This window comes from Panthera uncia (assembly GCF_023721935.1).
Source record: "Panthera uncia isolate 11264 chromosome E2 unlocalized genomic scaffold, Puncia_PCG_1.0 HiC_scaffold_19, whole genome shotgun sequence".
Classification (NCBI taxonomy): domain Eukaryota; kingdom Metazoa; phylum Chordata; class Mammalia; order Carnivora; family Felidae; genus Panthera; species Panthera uncia.
Window position 1 is genome coordinate 9951270 of NW_026057588.1, and position 19092 is coordinate 9970361.

Sequence of the window (19092 nt, forward strand, 5' to 3'; positions counted from 1 at the left end):
AATTTTTTTTTAGGAGTAATGACATTTATGACCATTTCCCCCCTACCTTTGTTTTTTCTCTATTTTTTTTCACCCAGGCAAAGCAATACAATGTCCTACACCTTCAGTTAGTTTAGCTCATTAAAGTCCGTTTGGGATGCCTGGGTGGCTCAGTTGTTAAGCATCTGACTTCAGCTCAGGTCATGATCTCAGTTGGTGAGTCCGAGTCCCCCGTCGTCGTTTGAGCATGAGCCCTGCATCGGGTGAGCTCCAGGCCTGCATCGGGTAAAAACACGGGCCCCGGGTGAGCCCCCCTACCCTCTCTCCCTCCTTCTCTCTCTCTCTGCCCCTCGTTCACTTGCACCCTCTCTCTCTCAAACCAATCAATCGATCAATAAATAAAGTCAGTTTGGGAAAACAATTTTTATTCAGCAAGATCTTTCTTTTTTTACGCCGTCTATAAATGTTACTGGACTAGTTATATCTTTGGGGCAGAGACTCATTAGGCTACTTGCTGGTGCTGAGCTGGCCTGTTTTACTTGCCACTTGCTCCCGCATTTAGATAAAAATAAGCTCTGATGAATTTTTCCCCGTGGCATGACATTTCTCTCTCAAGAGTCTTTGCAGAACACTTGTCCTGGTCATAATCCAGCATCAGCTACCTTCTATTTGCGCGCGGTCTCGAATTTCTGGCTCATCATGGGCTTTTTTCGGTCTCGGATTTTGAAACATCTGTTCTGGTTTATTTATGCTCATGGACCAATGCACCATTCCAAACCAGCAGAGAGCTTCTCTGAGCACAGGGAGGGATTGTGCTTCCCAAGCTTCCCGACCACGTGAGGCAGATGAGGGGGATGAAGATCGCAGACGGCATCTCCCCCTCGGGTTTCTGCCCCTCCCGAACCCTAGATTCACACCTGAGCTCCCTCCATCCTGAATGATGCTCCTGGCCAATCTCGTTCTAGGGCCAGATCTGAAAGCTCCGGGTTATTTTAGGTTTTGTTTTTCTCCGTCCTTTCTTTTTCCCTTTCCTTGTTGGAACTTAATATTCTCTTAATGAAATTCATCTCACATTTGTTGTTGTTCTTCCCCTGTAAATTTCCAGCTTCCAGACACGGGATGGAGAGTAGTAATTCCAGTCATGTCCTAGGAAATGCTGAATGAGGACCCGTAGCAGGGTAATAAGATGAGTTCAAGGCCAGCCATGATAAATGAGAGTAACTTATTATTTTTTTATTGAAATGTTTATGTATTTATTTTTGAGAGAGAGAGAGAGAGAGAGAGAGAGAGAGAGAGAGAGAGGACAGAGGATCGGAAGAGTTCTCTGCGCTGACGGCAGTGAGCTGATGTGGGCGGGGCTTGAACTCAGGAAATATGAGATCATAACCTGGGCTGAAGTCTGACGCCCAATCAACTAAGCCAGCCAGGTGCCCTATAGCTCTTGTTTTTAGGAATGGGCCTAACATTTACTATCAGGACGCAGACACCTGTCAGTTTCTCTGACCGGAGCTGCTCCTCCCTGGTCCCTGCTCAAAGCAGCCCCTGCGCCTCACCCAATGCCCACCAGGGGCACTCTGGTCCCATTCGTCCAGTCCAGACCCACTACCTGTGACTTGGGCTCACCCCTTGCCAGAGCCTCTCACCGTAAGGGATGTGTCCCTCTCCCACATCATCTGTGAAGTCGACATAGGCACCTGGAACCTCGAGACTGGGATGGGAATTTTACTCAGTTGGATCCAAGGGATTCAGGGTGCCCATGCTGAAAACACGTGCGGGTGAACACACACACACACACACACACACACACACACACACACAATCGCCCCTGTCTCACAGATTCTGGATTCTAGAATATGGGAGCCAGATCTCCCTTTATATACCTTCTCAGCACACCCATGATAGTATTAACCTCTAGCCCATACCTGGCAGAGAAATGAATCTGAGGAGGAGGAGGTGAAGACCACCCACTCCCTTTTAAGAGGGAGGTATGGGCAGATCAGCTAGAGATTGTGGCCTCCATGACACTGGTCATGGGGAAGCAAGAGGGATTTGGTGGCCTTGTCCTCCTCCAATACCTACACAGCATCCCACCAAGGCTGCCCCCCCACCCGGGGCAAATCTAGACTGAGGAGGGGGTCTCCACTTAAAAGAGACACAGGTCCTGACCTCCCAAGAATCCTTCTCCATTTCTGCCCTAAACAGACGTCAAGCAGGGATGCTCATCTGTGACAAACCCCTCCCCTGGAGGAGGGGACAGAGAGTGACCTTCACCTTAACCATGAAGTAATTCTGGGAGCCTAAGGCTGGGGCAGCATCTCTTGGAGCAGACTGTGGATGAAGTTTACACAGTGCTGCATGGAGTCAGAACTCGTCCCCCCATCTCATGTGTGGCTGGCACAACACTAGGTGAGTGCCCATCGGGGACACTGGAGGAGACAGAGCTGGTGTGGCCCAAGCAGCAGGGCAGGTGGGTCCCAGCCTGGGCCCTCTGGGAGCCACACCCCACCCCGAGTTTCCTGGTCCCTTCTGGACTCACCTAGGGCTCCATGTGGGCAGACGAGGGTGAGGGTCTAAGACAACAAACGAGAGCCAGTGGAAGAGGAGAGGGATGGGGGGGGGGGTCGATGGGGCAGCCGCAGGTCCACCTGGGAGCCCAGCCTGAGGCAGGGGAAGGCTGTGGGGGTCTCTGTCCTCACTGAGGCTCAGGGAAAGGTTAAGAGCAGATCCAGGATGAAATCAAGTCCCCTGTGTTCAGGTGCCTTGGGATATAGGTCTCTGGCTGGAGAGGGGATGCATCTCTTGGGAGAGATGGGTTTAGTGTTCTCAGGAATGTGGGTATTTCCTGGGTAGGAGGAACGGGAAGAGGGTTCTTTAGATCAGGCGGCTCAGATGCAGTCAGGCTATAAAGGGGGCTGAGCTCACACGTGTTGCATTATGTATATGACCAACAGTAGTATTTAGGGAATTAGGGGCCTCCCAGCTGGCTCAGTTGGAAGGGTGGAGGAGTGTGAGACTCGTGATCTCAGGGTCGTGGGTTCGAGACCCATGTTGGGTATAGAGATTACTACATAAGAAATAAACTTAAAAAAAATTTCAGAGGGTTAGGTTTGGAGTGGGAACCAAGAGAGGTATGGCACCGGGCACGAGTTTGGAAACTGAAGCAGGGATGTGGATGGGGCTGGGCCTGGGGGCGTGGAACAGGTGTCACTATGATGGAGGGAGTCTTCACTCCCCTCGTAGCCCAGGATGGAAATCGTTGAGAAGCTCAACCTAGGGTAGGGCCATGCTGCAGTCCGCCGAAGTCTGGAGCGGCCCAGGAAGCGAGCAACGAGTCAGTCTTGAGTAGCTCACACCTAAGGGCAGACCAGCCAATCAGTCCCCTCCTAAGGAAACTATGTGCTTGCCGGTGATTCTCAAACAGTCTGCTGGGGAGCTTAGGAGTGGCCTGATCTGAACTGCCCAATCAGGTGAGTAAAGGCTGGGCCGGCTGGCTGCAAAACATTCCAGTCCCGATCATTCTCTTTCATTGGCCTACAGCCTCTTCAGAAGCGATGATACCACGAAGGTGTATCTTAGGTAAGGAGGACCCCAAATCTCACCCCATCCCCCACGCAGTTCCCACACCCCAACGTCATCCCAGTCTCCTCCCCACCCCTGGCCACCTCAGAAGCACCTCTGACAAACAGCTCCATTCTTTTTTTTTTTTTTTTTAATGTTTATTTATTTTTGAGACAGAGAGAGACAGAGCATGAATGGGGGAGGGTCAGAGAGAGAGGGAGACACAGAATCAGAAGCAGGCTCCAGGCTCTGAGCAGTCAGCACAGAGCCCGACGTGGGGCTCAAACTCACGGACCGCGAGATTGTGACCTGAGCCAAAGTCGGACGCTCAACCGACTGAGCCACCCAGGCGCCCCAGCTCCATTCTTTAACAAACCATAAACCTTCTGTCTGTCTGGGAGCCCAGTCTCCCCTTAACACTCATCCCCCAGAAAGCCTCAGCAGCTCACGACCTGTTTGAGCTAGATGCCTTGCAGGGATAGCCCCAAACCAAATTCTGCACCTTTATTATTATTTTTAATGTTTATTTATTTATCTTGAGGGGGGAGGGGCAGAGAGAGAGAGAAAGAGGGAGAGAGAGGATCCGCGCTGTCAGCACAGAGCCGAGGTGGGGCTCGAACCCACGAACCATGAGATCATGACCTGAGTTGAAATCAAGGGTTGATCGCTTAACTAAGCCACCCAGGTGCCACCCCCCAAAATCCGTACCTTTAAACCACCCTAACCTGGCCTTCTTCCCTACTCATCTGCCTTCCCTGAGGATCCCACGGCCATTTTCCCCACCCCACTTTCCTCCTTGAGATATAATGATTTATAAGAAATCCGTATTTGATCATTCAGATAACCGAAACGTATCTCTCATGTACATTTGGTCTTCACAAATTCCTGAAAATGACTCAGAGCCATAAAGGTGAAAGGAAGGCGACTTTTGAACCCCACCGAAGCATGGGAGCTGGTAGCCAGGAGGACCAAGCAGGCAGACGAAGGAGGGGAACATTCATTCCCACCTTCCCCACCTCCTGGGAGGGGAGAAGGGCCAGAGACCGAATCGGCCAATGGCCAATGATTAATCGGTCGTGATTATGCAATGAAGCCCCATAAAAACCCAAAAGGACTGGGTTTGGAGGCCTTCCAGGTCGGTAAGCAGGTGGAGACTGGGGAGCATGGGATGCCTGGAGAGGCTCAGGAACCTTCCCCAGACCTTGCCAAGTGCATCTCTTCATCTGGCTGCTGATTCATATCCTTTATCAGAGCCTTTAATAAACCGGTAACATAAGCGGGGGTTCCCCCAAGTTCTGTGAGCTGCTCCAGCAAGCCGGACGAACCTAAGGAGGTCACTGGAACCTCCAATCTGTAGCCGGGGAGTCAGAGGCACAGGTGACAGCCCAGGTGGGATTGTGACTAGTGTCTGCGGTGAGGGGTGGGGGACAGTCTTGCGGGACTGAGCCCTTAGCCTGTTAGCTGATGCTATCTCTGGGGAGACAGTGTCAGGACTGAGTTGAATTCTCAGACACCCGCTGGTATCTGAGAATGGCCTGGTGTTGTGTGTGCGTGAGTTGGGAATTCCGACTGGAAAAGAGCCCACTTTATTTTTCCCGTAGGAGTTCCTGTCTGCGTAACAATTTTCTTCCTCCAGGGTTCAAAGGCAGTGGCAGGTAAGACCAAGGAGAGAGAATGGGGAGGGAGGAAGCTGCCCTGGGCATCTGTCCCTCCTTGGACGCCCACCATCGGTGTCTCCACCAGACGCCCCCATGGGCTCAGGTCTGTGGCTGTGCCAGCCCGCCCCTCGGTGTGGGGACCAGGTCTACGACCCCTTGCAGCACTGCTGTAGCGATGACACCATCCTGCCCCTGAACCGGACTCGCCAGTGTGGCCCCAACTGCACCTTCTGGCCCTGCCTGGAGCTCTGCTGTCCCGAGTCCTTTGGCCCCAAGAGGTTTGTTGTGAAGCTGAAGGTCCTGGGTACCCAGTCCCAGTGCCCTTCGTCGCCCATCTCCAGGATCTGCCCCAGGTAAAGGCGCCGACTGCTCGCGGCTGAGGGAAGGAAGCAGGGATGAGGGACACAGAGGGTTCTAGGGGGATCCCCTTCCTGTTATTTTTATCTCCGGCCATTTCTGGAAACTTCCCACTCTTTTCCTTGTCTCTGTCTCATAATTTCCTAATTTTTCTCTCTCTGCAGCTGAAGGAGCTAGACGAGCTCCTTACAAAAATGGAATGTTTTGCATTTGCCAGCACAGACCCGCACATATCACCAGCTTCCCGCCCCCCCCCCCCCCCCCACAGCCCCCTGCAGGGTTGGCAGGAAAACAGAGAAGCCAACTGACCTGACCTGCAACCTGCCTGCTGGTCCCTGTGCTGCCCATCTTTGAACGCTCAGAGACTCCCCCACGACCTTCAACTCCTTGTGCCTCAGTCCCTCACCTGTAAAATAAGCATGTTACCCACCTCCTTGATGGACGTTTTGAGGAAGACGCGCAGGATTTGAGTATTAGGGTGAGCAGGATGAGATGGAAACTCTTGAAAAATCTGCATGTGTATTTTGAAATGGAGACAAATAAAAAATATAAATTAGCCAAAGGCCTGTGTAATTTAGAAAGCTCCTTCTAGAATATCAGATGGCTTAACATTGCATACGTGTATATATAACTGAAACTTCTCATTTTCTTATTTTTTAATCTCTTCTGAATCTGAATAAAGGAAACCTCATTTAAAATGGAGTCTGGGGTGGCCGGGGTGCCTCAGTCGGTTAAGCGCCCGACTTTGACTCAGGTCATGATCTCACAGTTTGTGAGTTCGAGCCCTGCATCGGGTTCTCTGCTGACAGCATGGAGTCTGCTTGGGGCTCTCTCTGTCCCTCTCTCTCTCTCTCTCTGCCCCTCCCCAACTTGCACGAGGACGCGCGCGCTCTCTCTCTCTCTCAAAATAAATAATTACACATAAAATAAAATATAAAATAAAATAAAATAAAATGTCAGAAGCCCAGAAGGGGAGGGGAGGAGAGGGGTAAACTTTCAAGCTATACCTCACAGAGTCCTTCGAAGAACCAACTGGAAGAAGCCCACCTCACTACCTCAGCAAGAGGAAGATTCTGTCCTGGCAACAGCCCAGCCAATGAGATGATCGCACCCCAGCCAAGCAGAAGATCGCAGCCCAGCCAATGAGAAGCCACTACACTCAGAACTCCCAGTTTACTCCAATGGGCTTTTCCTTACAACAGTCCCTCCCACCTCCGGGCTTTCGTCTCTAAACAGTGGTTCTCCCCTTTGTTTTCTAGACTTGCCTGTGGTTTTGCCATGGCTTGTGTGTGTCGAATTCCAATTCTCTGCTACTCCTGAAAAACAAAAAAATTGGGGGGGGGGTGCTGGTAAAATAACTGATAGTTTTATTTCTAACGTCAACATTACATATCCAAATGAGATGAGGTCACTATCTCAGAACAGACACACCCATGTTCGCTGTGGCATTATTGGCAATAGCCAAGATATCCATATCCAACAACCAAAATGCCCAACAGAGAAACGGATAAGGAAAATGTGGTATACATTATAGATACAATGGAATATCGTTCGGCCATAAAGAAGAGGAAATCTTGCCATTTGTGACAATATCGATGAACCAGGAGGGCGTTATGCTAAGTGAAAGAATCCAAACAGACAAAGGCAAATACTGTACAATATCACTTATATGTAGAACATACAACAACAAAAAGGTGATTTCGCAGAAAAAGAGCATAGACAGAATGGTGGCTGCCACAGGGTGGGAAGGGGGAGAAATGAAGTGCTCTGTTTTAAGAATAAGTTCTGTGGAGGTGCCTGGATGGCTCAGTCTGTTAAGCATCCGACTCTAGGTTTCGGTTCAGGTCATGATCTCACGCTTTTGTGAGTTCAAGCCCCATGTCACGCTCTCTGCTGGCAGCATGGAGCCTGCTTGGGATTCTCTGTCTCCTCTCTCTCTGACCCTCTCCCACTTGTGCTGTCTCTGTCTCTCTTAAAATAAATACATTAAAAAAAAAAAAGAGAGTAAGTTCTGTGGACCTCAGGAACAGTATGGTGATGATAGTTAATAATATGTATGGCAACATGTACTTGAGAGTTGCTAGGGACAGATCTTAAGCAGTCTCAAAACACACACACAAAGGTTTGCTATATGAGGTGACAAGTGTGTTAATTATCTTTACCTTAGTTATCATTCCAAAACATAAATGTATATTGTGAAAATCAGTAATGACAAACCTCATTAAAATGGAGTTGGGAGGGGGCGCCTGGGTGGCTCAGTCAGTTAAGCGTCAGACTTCAGCTCAGGTCACGATCTCGCGGTCCGCGAGTTCGAGCCCCGCGTCGGGCTCTGGGCTGATGGCTCAGAGCCTGGAGCTTGCTTCCGATTCTGTGTCTCCCTCTCTCTCTGCCCCTCCCCCGTTCATGCTGTGTCTCTCTCTGTCTCAAAAATAAATAAACGTTAAAAAAAATTAAAAAAAAAAAAAGAAAAGAAAAAATAAAATAGAGTTGGCAGATGTGGGTAGGGGGAGCTCTCATGTCCTAGCACTCATCGTCAATTGCACACCCAACAGGAAGAAATGAACTTGACCTTGTATGGTCTTGACCTTGCATGTGGCTATTACTCTTCCACTCTGGCCCAAGGAAGTTGCTTTCCTCGGCACCCCCAGGCACCAGCTCCACTAATGAGAAGCCACCACACTTAGAACTCCCAGTTTCCTCCAAAGAAATTTTAATTCAGAAAGCCTTCTCGAGTTACCCCTTCTCTCCTTAAAAAAGTGTGCCTTGGGGCACCTGGGTGCCTCAGTTGGATAAGTGACCGCCTCTTGGTTTCAGCTCAGGTCATGACCTCACAGTCTGTGAGTTCGAGCCCGGCGTCAAGCCCTGCACTGACAGTGTGGAGCCTGCTTGGGGTTCTCTCTCTCCCTCGCCCTCTGCCTCTCTCTCTCTCAAAATACATTAAATAAACTTTTTTTAATTTTTTTTCAACGTTTTTTATTTATTTTTGGGACAGAGAGAGACAGAGCATGAACGGGGGAGGGGCAGAGAGAGAGGGAGACACAGAATCGGAAACAGGCTCCAGGCTCCGAGCCATCAGCCCAGAGCCTGACGCGGGGCTCGAACTCACAGACCGCGAGATCGTGACCTGGCTGAAGTCGGACGCTTAACCGACTGCGCCACCCAGGCGCCCCAAATAAACTTTTTTTAAAAGTGCGCCTCTCCTTTGCTCCCTGGACTTGCCTGTGGCTTTCCCACAGCTTGTTTGTCTGGGATTGCAATTCTCTTTTATTCCCCCCAATAAACCCATCTTTTGCTGGTAAAGTAACTGACAGCATCTACTTTTGAGGCTAACGACACCAAAAATGTTAACTTTGTGTGAGGTGATGAATGTGTTAATTATCTTGATCTTGGTAATAATTCCGCACTACATTGTACATCAAATCATTGTGTTGTATACTTTAAACACATACATACGTTTGTCAATTATCCCTCAATAAAGCTGAAAAAAACCCACTTAAACGGGACCATTTCAATGAACAAAGCATGACATGAAACATAATTACAAAGCAGCTTTTGTTTTCACACCTCTTTCCTTTTCGATTTTTTTCTGATTCTTCCCCCGCCCCTGGATAAAAAGGTGAAATGCCATGAAATTTTCTGGCCTCTTTTATTTTTTTTTAATTTTTCTTTAATGTTTATTTATTTTTGAGGCAATGCAAGAGACAGAGTGCAAGCAGCAGAGGGGCAGACAGAGCGAGACACAGAATCCCAAGCAGGCTCCAGGCTCTGAGCTGTCAGCACAGAGCCCCACGTGGGGCTCGAACTCACGAACCGTGAGATCATGCCCCGAGCCGAGGTCAGAGGGTCAGCTGACTGAGCCACTCAGGCGCCCCGAATGGCCTCTTTTATTTAATAAATATCCTCTTCTGACCAATTGAAAATGTCCAGAAGCATGTAAAAGTGAGAGCAACCATCTTGACTTAAGCTTACATGTCACGCTCCCTCCTAGCTCTGGCCCTCCGCAAAAGTGGAAGCCTGCGTACAAGGGACGTGGGCGCCTTTTATTTTCCCTAGCACGCGCTTTTATGCACCTCCTCCCAGTTTTCTGACTTGGTTTCCGAACCCACCAATGTAGGAGCTCGGAACCCTCTGAGCTTCACTGCTATCGCTCCCCAGGCTCCTACAGCGGTGGGTCCTCCTCCATCAGGACCATCATGGTGACCCAGCACTGACACTCCCTGAGCTTTGCAAATATTTAAAGCTGCTTCCTCCCCTTCTGGGTGCCTTCTGGCTTCCACCCACACACACATCTCTCACCTGAACTTCCTTCGATGGGGGGCAAGCGCCTCAATCCCGCTTGCGTGTTTACATTCCTTCTCAACCTTGCAAGGTCAGCAACCAAAATCCAGCGGCAGCTAGGCTGGCGGGCGTCATGCAGATGTCCAGGCAGCTACAGCAGAGGGGCCGCTGCCAGCCACGGAGGTGTGGGCTTATGCAAAGCGAGGGCTACTGCCTGGGGACCCCAGTGCCTGGATGGGGCAGACGCAGGTATGAGGGCCCGAACCTCACGTGTGTAACTTGGGATCTGTCTGGGTAAAGGGGTGCAGGCTGGCTCCATCCCCATGGGAGATGCACCTGTGCAACCCCCCCAGGAAGCAAAATCAGGTGCACTGCGCGCGGCACGACTCTCCCCGGACTCCAAGGGGCGGCGGAGTCCTGACCGGGCCCCGGGGCCGCCAACGGAAACCATTAAGGAGGATCACAGCCCCATGCGAGGGCAGTCGCAGCCACTAACTCAGCAGAGTCCCAGAGTCCAGGAAGCCCCAGGGGCAGCAAAAGCGACCGCGCTGCGAGCCTAAAGGCGCGACCTCGACGGAAACATGGCGGCCCCCTCCGCCGCAGCAGTGCGCATGAGCGAGCTCTGCTGGAGGCGCCTGCGCACTGCGGCGCTGCGCCGCACCGCACGCTCGGCGTCCTCCCGCCAGAAGGAGGGACTGCTGGGGATGCTGGGCTGCGAAATCCCAGGAAAGGGTGCCCCGCAGGCCTTTTGAGTGACAGGGTAAATGCTATATGCTGCTGTGTTTGGTGCATTTTAAACCCGCCCTTGATCCCACCATTGGATGCTGTTATAACCCCTATAAAAACGAAATAACCCAAAACACAGACCAATCCAAGGCGTGACGAGTCCGTTGATGCCTCTTTGGATAGTAAGGTCCTGGTGATCTGTGTTACATTTGCTCATCCAAGTTCACGGTTGGGGCGGGGGTGAGTGCAAATAGGTTCAGGATAAGTTTTACCCCCTTCTCCTTGGGAAGTTGACCTCAGGCATGTTCTCTGGATACTGTTTCTTTGGAACCACCGTGGTTTAAGATAAAGGCGTAGTGTCAGCTGTGTTATCAGGCAACATTGTTTATCATTTAAGAGCTCGCCTGATCCGCACTGGAAGAACTGCGACTATGTGACCGGAGTTAGAGATCCCTGGAAAAGGAATGACAGACATAGCTTTCTGGACACAAGGAAAGTCATTTTAGGCCCCCAGGGCCATCTTACGAAACAATGTAAGAATAAACAGCCAGGAGGTTGACTAATCCTATCAGGGCAATAAATCAGAGTTAAAACTCCCAGTGCTCATTCATATGTGAAGACAGCCTTGTGCACACTAAGGAGTAATCTTTGTGGGATCTAAGCCCTTTTGAGCACTCAGATACTAGACCACAAGGAGCCAGAGAATTGATAATGCTGACCCTTGCCAAACCTAGTGGCTTTGACCTGGACTCAGTCATGTTAAGATGATTTTTCCGCCACGGGGCACCTGGGTGGCTCAGTTGGTTAAGCGTTCCCCCAGTTTTGTTCAGGGAGACACTACTTTGGAAAAGATCCACCACATTTTCCTCGTTGAAAATAAAACCCTTTCTTTCCCTATTCTTTGGCTTCATTGTGTCTTGTGGTTCAACACTACCAAGAGGCCAAGATGTGAACCCAGTTTCTGGGAGCAAATGGACCCATAGGTCCAGAGGGCCTGCATAACCTGTGGACTACTTAAGAGAGAAGTCTCAGTTTTTCCTGGGTGGATTTTCTTGTTTCTGAGCACAACGCTTGCCTGTCTTGGAAGCTACACTGAGTTTCTCTCCTCTAGTCTGTTTTCCATTCACAACAACTATGTGTCACAGCAGCCGATTTCTTCAGTTCACATACACAAGTCACAATAGGCTTCAGCTCAGCAGAGCAGAGTTAAGAGGACATAAGAGGGAAACCCAACATGCTACCATGACAGCGTTAGACACATCTTTATGGGGATGCCTTGCAACTATCTAGGTGGTCCTTTCTGGCCTCCCGAACAGGCAGCCCAGTTGAAAGGGGTAGGCCACGTGGTTGGAGATGCAAACTATCTCACATGTAGATCCTCATACGGGACAGGAACCATCAGCTTGTATCAGCCCATGAGCGTGGCTTCCAAAGTATACAAGTGTCATATTCAGAAAAAAGAAACTTCACCCAGGAAAACAAAAACTTATTCCTTAAACCTTTTTTTAAAAATTTATTTATTTTTGAGAGAGAGAGAGAGAGCCATCAGGGGAGGGGCAGTGAGAGAGGGAGAGAGAGAATCCCAAGCAGGCTCCACACGTCAGCGCGGAGCCCATGCAGGGCTTGAACTCACGAACTGTGAGATCATGACCTGAGCTGAAATCAGGAGTTGGACGCTTAACCTACAGAGCCACCCAGGTGCCCCCTTAAACCATTTTTTTTAAAACAGTCCAGGCTACGTCGGCTATGGGCCCAATGACGATCCACTTAGTCTGGTCAGGGGTCTTTTCAATGATAAACAATGTTGTCTGATGACACAGGTGATGAGGGAGCATAAGGCAGGCTGACACCCCACAAACCACCCCCACAAGGTGGGATGTGTGTGATACATCAGTCACTCCTGGCTGCCCAAGGACAAAGGAAAGGGAGAGAAAACCAATGGTTAACTGATAGAGGTCACAGTCATGCAGGATTTGAATCTCCATCAGTTTACAAATATCTTAGTAAATTACAAGAAAAAGGCAACCTTATCAATAGTCGAATCTCCAGGAACCCCCTATTGTCTTAATGCTAATGCTTTGCTAGAAGGAAAAACAACCTTAGCTTGACAATAGCTAGGCCTCCAGTAATCTGTGTCTCCTTCAGCATATGGAAATCCCTTTAAGAAACTTCCTCTTGACTTCACCTCCCCCCAACTCCACACTATATAAGCAGTCACTCCTCACAACCCCAGCACAGCTCTTTCTGCCCATGGGTCCTGTCCCCATGCTTTAATAAAATCACCCTTTTGCACCAAAGATGCTTCAAGAATTCTTTCTTGGCCATCAGCTCTGAACCCCCATCACTCCAAAACCCCATCACAGGTGACACCCCACATTTATCTTAACCCCGGATGGTTCCAAAGAAACAATACTAAGAGAAGGTCATTAAAAAAGCCCTGTGGCGGGGCGCCTGGGTGGCTCAGTCGGTTGAGCCCGACTTTGGCTCAGGTCGTGATCTCACCGTCTGTGAGTTTGAGCCCCGCGTCGGGCTCTGTGCTGACAGCTCAGAGCCTGGAGCCTGCTTTGGATTCTGTGTCTCCCTCTCTCTCTGCCCCTCCCCTGCTGATGCTCTGTCTCTGTCTCAAAAATAAACAAAACATTAAAAAAAAAATTTTTTTTAAAGCCCTGTGGCTATTGTCCAAGATTCTTGGGATACTTGCTCAAGGAGCTCAGCTGCCAGGCTGTGAGGAAGCATCAGTAGCCACGTGGGCAGGAACTAAGGTCCCTACCCACATTCCTAGACTGAACTCCTAGGTAGCACCCGGAAACAGCTTCCCAGGCACACAAATGAGATGTTCTGGAAGCAAATCCTCCAGGCCCAATCAAGCCACCCTAGCTAATACTGTGGGAGGGAGAAATGAGCCTACCCACATTGTATACTTGTGAAGAAAAGAAACGATTGTTGTTTTTTTTAAGCCATGAATAAAAAGAAAGGAGACACTTTGTGTTAGAAATAAGCCCACCGACCCAATCAAAGGAGGGACACGGAGACTTGGAGTACAGTGAAGCAAGTCTTTAATCAACGTTCTTGCAAAAGCAGGTGTCTGAGGGACAGGTGCACTTGGGGCAGTTACAGCAGACGATTTATTTCCTAGCATATAAGCCCCTCCCCTAGTTCCTCATTGGCTGAATACTACAGAGGTTAAAGCCTTACCCAGATGTTGCCAATGTCTATGTAAGGCACGTTTGGAGGGCTTGGAATTCGTGCAAACTGCACATTGGAGGCCATCCAGAATGTGTTTAAACACTTGGAACTAAAACCCTGGGCCCATCCTACCTCATATTTCTTGATAATGTAGGACATAATCAATTGGTGTATTGTTTCAATGTTCCCTTTACATATGACTCAGTGTATCGCACACAATTTGCTTCAGAGTTTCCCCTTTTAATGTTGTTACTGGCAAAGCACTCTAATATGTACACAAAGACTTAAGTGTAAGAATATTTATCATCTCAGGGCGCCTGGGTGGCTCAGTCAGTTAAGCATCCGACATTGGCCCAGGTCATGATCTCACAGTTCGTGGGTTCAAGCCCCACATTGGGCTGTCTGCTGTCAGCACAGAACCTGTTTTGGATCCTCTGTCCCCTTCTCTCCCTGTGCCCCTCTCTCTATCTCTCTCTTTCAAAAAAAAAAAAATATATATATATATATACACATTTTTAAAAAGTCTATTGTCTTGTTTTTAGGGTAAGACTGGGAAAGCTTAGGTGGCCTTCAAAAGGAGACAAATGAAATAAGTTACAATTTATTTGTAAAATGGAAATGTAGGCAGCTGTAAAAAAATACCTGTGTGCTTTGGGATTTCGAGGGGATATGTATCATACTATCTTAGTTTAGAAATGGAAGGGCACCTGGGTGTCTCAGTCAGTTAAATGTCCAACTTCGGCTCAGGTCATGATCTCACAGTTTGTGGGTTCACTTCCTGCGTCTGACTTCAGCTCAGGTCATGGTCTCATGGTTCGTGAGTTCAAACCCTCATTGGGCTCTGTGCTGACGGCTCGGAGCCCGGAGCCTGCTTCGGATTCTGTGTCTCCCTCCCTCTCTGCCCCTCCCCCACTCACACTCTGTCTCTCTCAAAAATAACTATTAAATTTCTTTTAAAATAAATAAATAAACAAACAAAACTCCGACTCCCTTCCTTTTAAAAGACCTCCACCCCCATTGGCACTCCTGAGTCCAATCCTGTTACCAGTTTCCAGCATCAGCCGCTTTGTAGTTTTAAATAATATGCTTATAATTCTCTCTCATGGGTTTAGGGGCCCAACTCTACCATTTACAAGCTGTGGGATTTTTTTGCCAAGTGACTTGAGTGTCTCAGAACTTCAGTGCGCTCCACCCACGAGGAGGTAACAACACTTCCCCCGGCCGATGCTTGTAAGCGTACAATAAAGTAAATGCATTTGTAAATACCGTGGGAACTGGGGGGCTCCAGTGTATTTCTTATCCAAGTCGAGTCCATCCCTGGAAACATTTTGTTTTTAACTGTTTATTTAGTTTTGAGAGAGAGAGAGAGAGAGAGAGAACACGAGTGTGGGAGGGACAGAGAGAGGGAGACAGAGGATCCGAAGCAAGCTCTGTGCAGACAGCAGAGAGCCCCATATGGGGCTCAAACTCACGGACCGTGAGATCATGACCTGGGCTGAAGTCAGACACTTAAGCAACTGAGCCCCCCTGGGTCCCCCTGGAAACAGTTTGGATAAAAACGTTTGAGGACATAAGAACTTGGATTCTATTTTTTTTTTAAGATATTTTTAAAGTTGTGGGTTTTTGTTTTGGTTTTTTTTTTAAGTAATCTCTACACCCAATGCGGGTTCAAACTCATGACCCTCAGATCAAGAGTCACACGCTCTTCTGACTGAGCCAGCCAGGCGCCCCCGCTTATGGTTTTTTCGTTTTTGTTTTTGTTTTTGTTCTTACTGGCTGACTCAATCAGCCTTGCCTCTTGCTTGACCCTAGGTTTCATGGGATTTCTATGAAGATAATTTAATGATACAGAGAGTCATTCTCCTGCTAACAACGTTTATGATTTGGCTTTCCAGTCAGTTGTACGGTTTATCCAGAACATTCTCTTCCATGTGGCCAGGAACTCCTTGCTGGTAGGTTCAGAATTATGAATGAAGCACCCAACTAATTCATTGAGAAGACAGGAATGGAGTTCTTCTGTGTCTGTGTTCCCATCAGCTGTTCTGTGTGAGCGGTGTGTCCCCATAGATGAGTCTTCTGGTAGGGTGCCATGGGCACGGGCAGGCATTGCAGAAACCTGCGTGTGCAAATACCAACCCACACAGTGCTTGCCTGGGCAGCACATATACTAAAATTGGAATGATACAGAGAAGATAAGCAGAGCCCTGCATGAGGAACACACACACATCCATGAAGCGTTCCTTGTTAAAAAAAGAAAAAAAAATTGGGGTGCCTGGGTGGCTCAGTCGGTTAAGCGTCTGACTTTGGCCCAGGTCATGATCTCGTGGTTCGTGGGTTCAAGCCCCGCATGGGACTCTGTGCTGACAGCTTGGAGCCAGGGCCTGCTTCAGATTCTGTGTCTCCCTCGCTCTCTGCCCCTCCCCCCTCTCAAAAATAAGTAGACATTTAAAAAACATTAAAAAAAAAGAAAAAGAAAAAAACAGGGACACTTGGGTGGCTCAGTCAGTTAAGCATCTGACTTCAGCTCAGGTAATGAGCTCACGGTCCGTGGGTTCGAACCCTGCATCGGGGTCTGTGCTGATAGCTCAGAGCCTGGAGCCTGCTTCCGATTCTGTGTCTCCCTCTCTCTCTGCCCCTCCTCCACTCACTCTCTGTCTGTCTCTCTCAAAAATGAACAAACATTGAAAAAAATGTTTAAACAGAAAACAGAAAAAGCAAATACCAACCCACACAGACTCCTGCCAAATTAGGGGAGAAGGGCTCATTTATATGCATGCATCAGGCTGTATGTAACAGGCCTCCAGCCTGGCCAGTCTCAAGGATTAACTTGCTTCCAGGTATCACACTCCTTGCCTGTTGACTCAAGGCCCTTGATTTGTTAACAGAACTCATTTGCTTTCTTTGAGACCGCTGGCCTTGGGCAATAAGGGACCAGGACTTTCTCAGGCCACAGAGGCCAGCAAGTCTTTTTGAAGCCCCCCTTAAACTTCCTGATTAGCTCAGCAACCTTTTCGCGAAATGTTTCTTTTTAAGGTCACACAGATGACTTCACTGATCTCCCTTTCCGCATCTGTAGACCTGACCCTCCTTTGCAGAAAGAACAGAGTACGGTCCTCTTGCACAAGCCCTGGAGACTAAGGAATGACCTTTTTGTACAACCTGCCCAAACCCCAGGCACCAAGGAACTAGAACTTCTTGTACAACGTCTGGGCACTGAGCTGACTCAGTAGCTGGCATCACGGACTCTGTGCCTAAGCCAGAAATGTCACAGATCACTGTGGTCCCTTAACTGATTAAACCCCTTTAAAAATCTCCAGGCCAGGCAGAGACCTGGGAGTTGGACTTTAGACAAGAAACCGCCTTCACCGCCAAGTGGCCCTTCATGTGATTTTCTCAGAAACCCAAATCGTCGACTTCCTTAGTGTTGTATCAAACACCAACAATATCAGTTCAAATTAGAGGAAATCTATGCCAACACCGGCTTCTTTTTTTTTTTTTTTTCACTTTTGCATAATACAGATTTTTTTTTTTTTTTTTAATTCTCACGATAACATACAGTGTAGTCTTGGCCTCAGGAGTAGAACTAGTGGTTCATCCCTTACGTACCACACCCAGTGCTCATCCCGAAAAGTGCCCTCCTTACTGCCCACCACCCATTTTCCCCATGGATCCCCGCCACCACCCCCCCCCCAGGATCACTCTCCTTAATAATGACTTTCTGAAGTTTTCCTCATAAGTTGGCGTCTCGTCCTTAAAATACTCGGGTCCCGGCTGCTCCAAGGCCTTTTGTGGTGGGGCCACCCCCCCCCCCCGCCCCCGTCCTTTGGTCTTTACCCCTGTGGGCCCATCTCCCTGTCACCCAGGCCACTCTTCCACATCGGTCTGCTTAGGAGCCCACGCAAGAATCAACTGTGGCTGCAAAGTTACTTGATGGCCGTTGCACTTGCATCCTCTGCCAAATCTGCATACTAATCCCTTAGGAATGAGAAGGCGCTGTTGCCTGGCAGGTACCAACGTTAAGTCAACGAATCACTGGCGGCCCCGGGTGGAAATCACGACCTGCCCTATCCTGCCAAGCCGCCCCGAGCTGTTCCATACACAAGACACAAACACTCATGCTTCACCGATTGGGTTTTGGAAGTTAAGCACACCCTGGGCTGCCGGGTTAAACCTCATCTCGTGACGCACTTTGGGTCCTGGTTTGTTCGTACTTTGCTCCGGGTTTTTGCATCTGGGCGCACGTGGGTGGCACGTGAGCGTCCAAAGTCGGACGCTCAACCCGACTGAACCACCCAGGCGCCCCCAGGACGTGGACATCTTTGAGGAGGACCATTTCTGCACCCTCCATAGCCATTAGATCACGCAACCTTTCAGAGATACAATAAATCCAACAGTCCTAGTCAGTTGAGAGGCTGAAAGAAGAAATTAGTAAAAATCTATCTAACTTACCGAGTGTCAAAGGGCAGAAGAATCTCCTAAGAGGGCTGATACTAGGAGAGGCTAGATCCGGAGGCCCGGCAATATTGTCACAGACTCGCTGCATCTCTTCTGCCTTTTCAAGAGTTGACCACACTAATTGTGGCTTCCCTCTTGGTGGAAAACTGGCCTCCGGAAGTTTCCATGGGTGTAGGTATAGGCCTCCAGGAGTGTCTGCTATTGGGGCACTTGGGTGGCTCAGCGAGTTCAGTGTCTGACTTGGGCTCAGGAAATGGTCTCATGGTTCGTGAGTTCGAGCCTCACATTGGGCTCTGTGCTGTCAGTGGGGAGGCCGTCTGGGATTCTCTCTCTCCCCCTGGTCCCCAATCTCACGCTGGTCCCTCTGACCCAACAGCCTCCTCTCTGCATCCTAGCTGATTGTGCCTATAGGCATTGTGGGATCAACATAATTTCAGTAACTCTTGGCTCTTAGTTCTTCATGGTTTGGGTTGCTATTGCTGCTATTAGCAGCAAACCACTCCCTGGGACAGGCAGGCCCCCAGGAAAACCACAGAACAGGTCCCACGCGAGGCGAAGAGGCTGCCCCGCTGCAATTAAGATTAGGGAAAGGCGTGTGGCACAGAGTGAGGACAGGCGGGGGCGGCGCGCCCTCTGGCGGTGGGAGGAGGGAACCGCCGAGAAGAGTGCCGCGTCTTTTTCCCAGCGCCAAAACCAAGCCCAAGGTCAGAGCTGATGATGATGTTCCATTGGGCGCGCGCTACCTGCCAGGCCTAACGCTAGTCGCGCCACCTACGTGAAATACAGTATATGTGAAACTGCTTTAAATAATTATTAGTTTCTTTATTTACTGTGTGACTTCCCCACTGGAAAGTGCGCGCAAGAACTTCCGTTTTACTTACGGCTGAATCCCCCC

At 49.3% G+C, this 19092-nt stretch overlaps 1 protein-coding gene, 1 long non-coding RNA gene and 1 other non-coding gene across 3 annotated transcripts; 2 read left to right on the forward strand and 1 right to left on the reverse strand.

The window, feature by feature from the left end:
- Positions 1-3172: 3172 nt before the first annotated feature.
- LOC125915141 (insulin growth factor-like family member 3) lies at positions 3173-5935 on the forward strand. Its single transcript, XM_049620811.1, has 4 exons — positions 3173-3555; positions 5139-5192; positions 5281-5548; positions 5717-5935. Exons 1-4 carry the CDS (start codon positions 3531-3533, stop codon positions 5718-5720), a joined length of 351 nt encoding a protein of 116 aa, XP_049476768.1. The 5' UTR covers positions 3173-3530; the 3' UTR covers positions 5721-5935.
- An 882-nt stretch (positions 5936-6817) lies between these two features.
- LOC125915143 (uncharacterized) lies at positions 6818-10417 on the reverse strand. Its single transcript, XR_007455577.1, has 3 exons — positions 10327-10417; positions 9849-10060; positions 6818-6868 (listed from the first exon to the last, which is right to left on the reverse strand). It is a non-coding gene; the product is annotated as an uncharacterized LOC125915143 (long non-coding RNA).
- Positions 10418-15885: 5468 nt separating this feature from the next.
- On the forward strand, positions 15886-15991 carry LOC125916219 (U6 spliceosomal RNA). The gene has a single exon (XR_007455836.1). It is a non-coding gene; the product is annotated as a U6 spliceosomal RNA (small nuclear RNA).
- Positions 15992-19092: the final 3101 nt, after the last annotated feature.

Coding starts and splice junctions, on each gene's coding strand:
- LOC125915141 (XM_049620811.1), top strand. CDS start 3,531: ATGATACCACGAAGGTGTATCTTAG. Junction 3,556..5,138: donor ACCACGAAGGTGTATCTTAG/GTAAGGAGGACC, acceptor TTTTTCCCGTAG/GAGTTCCTGTCTGCGTAACA. Junction 5,193..5,280: donor GGGTTCAAAGGCAGTGGCAG/GTAAGACCAAGG, acceptor TGTCTCCACCAG/ACGCCCCCATGGGCTCAGGT.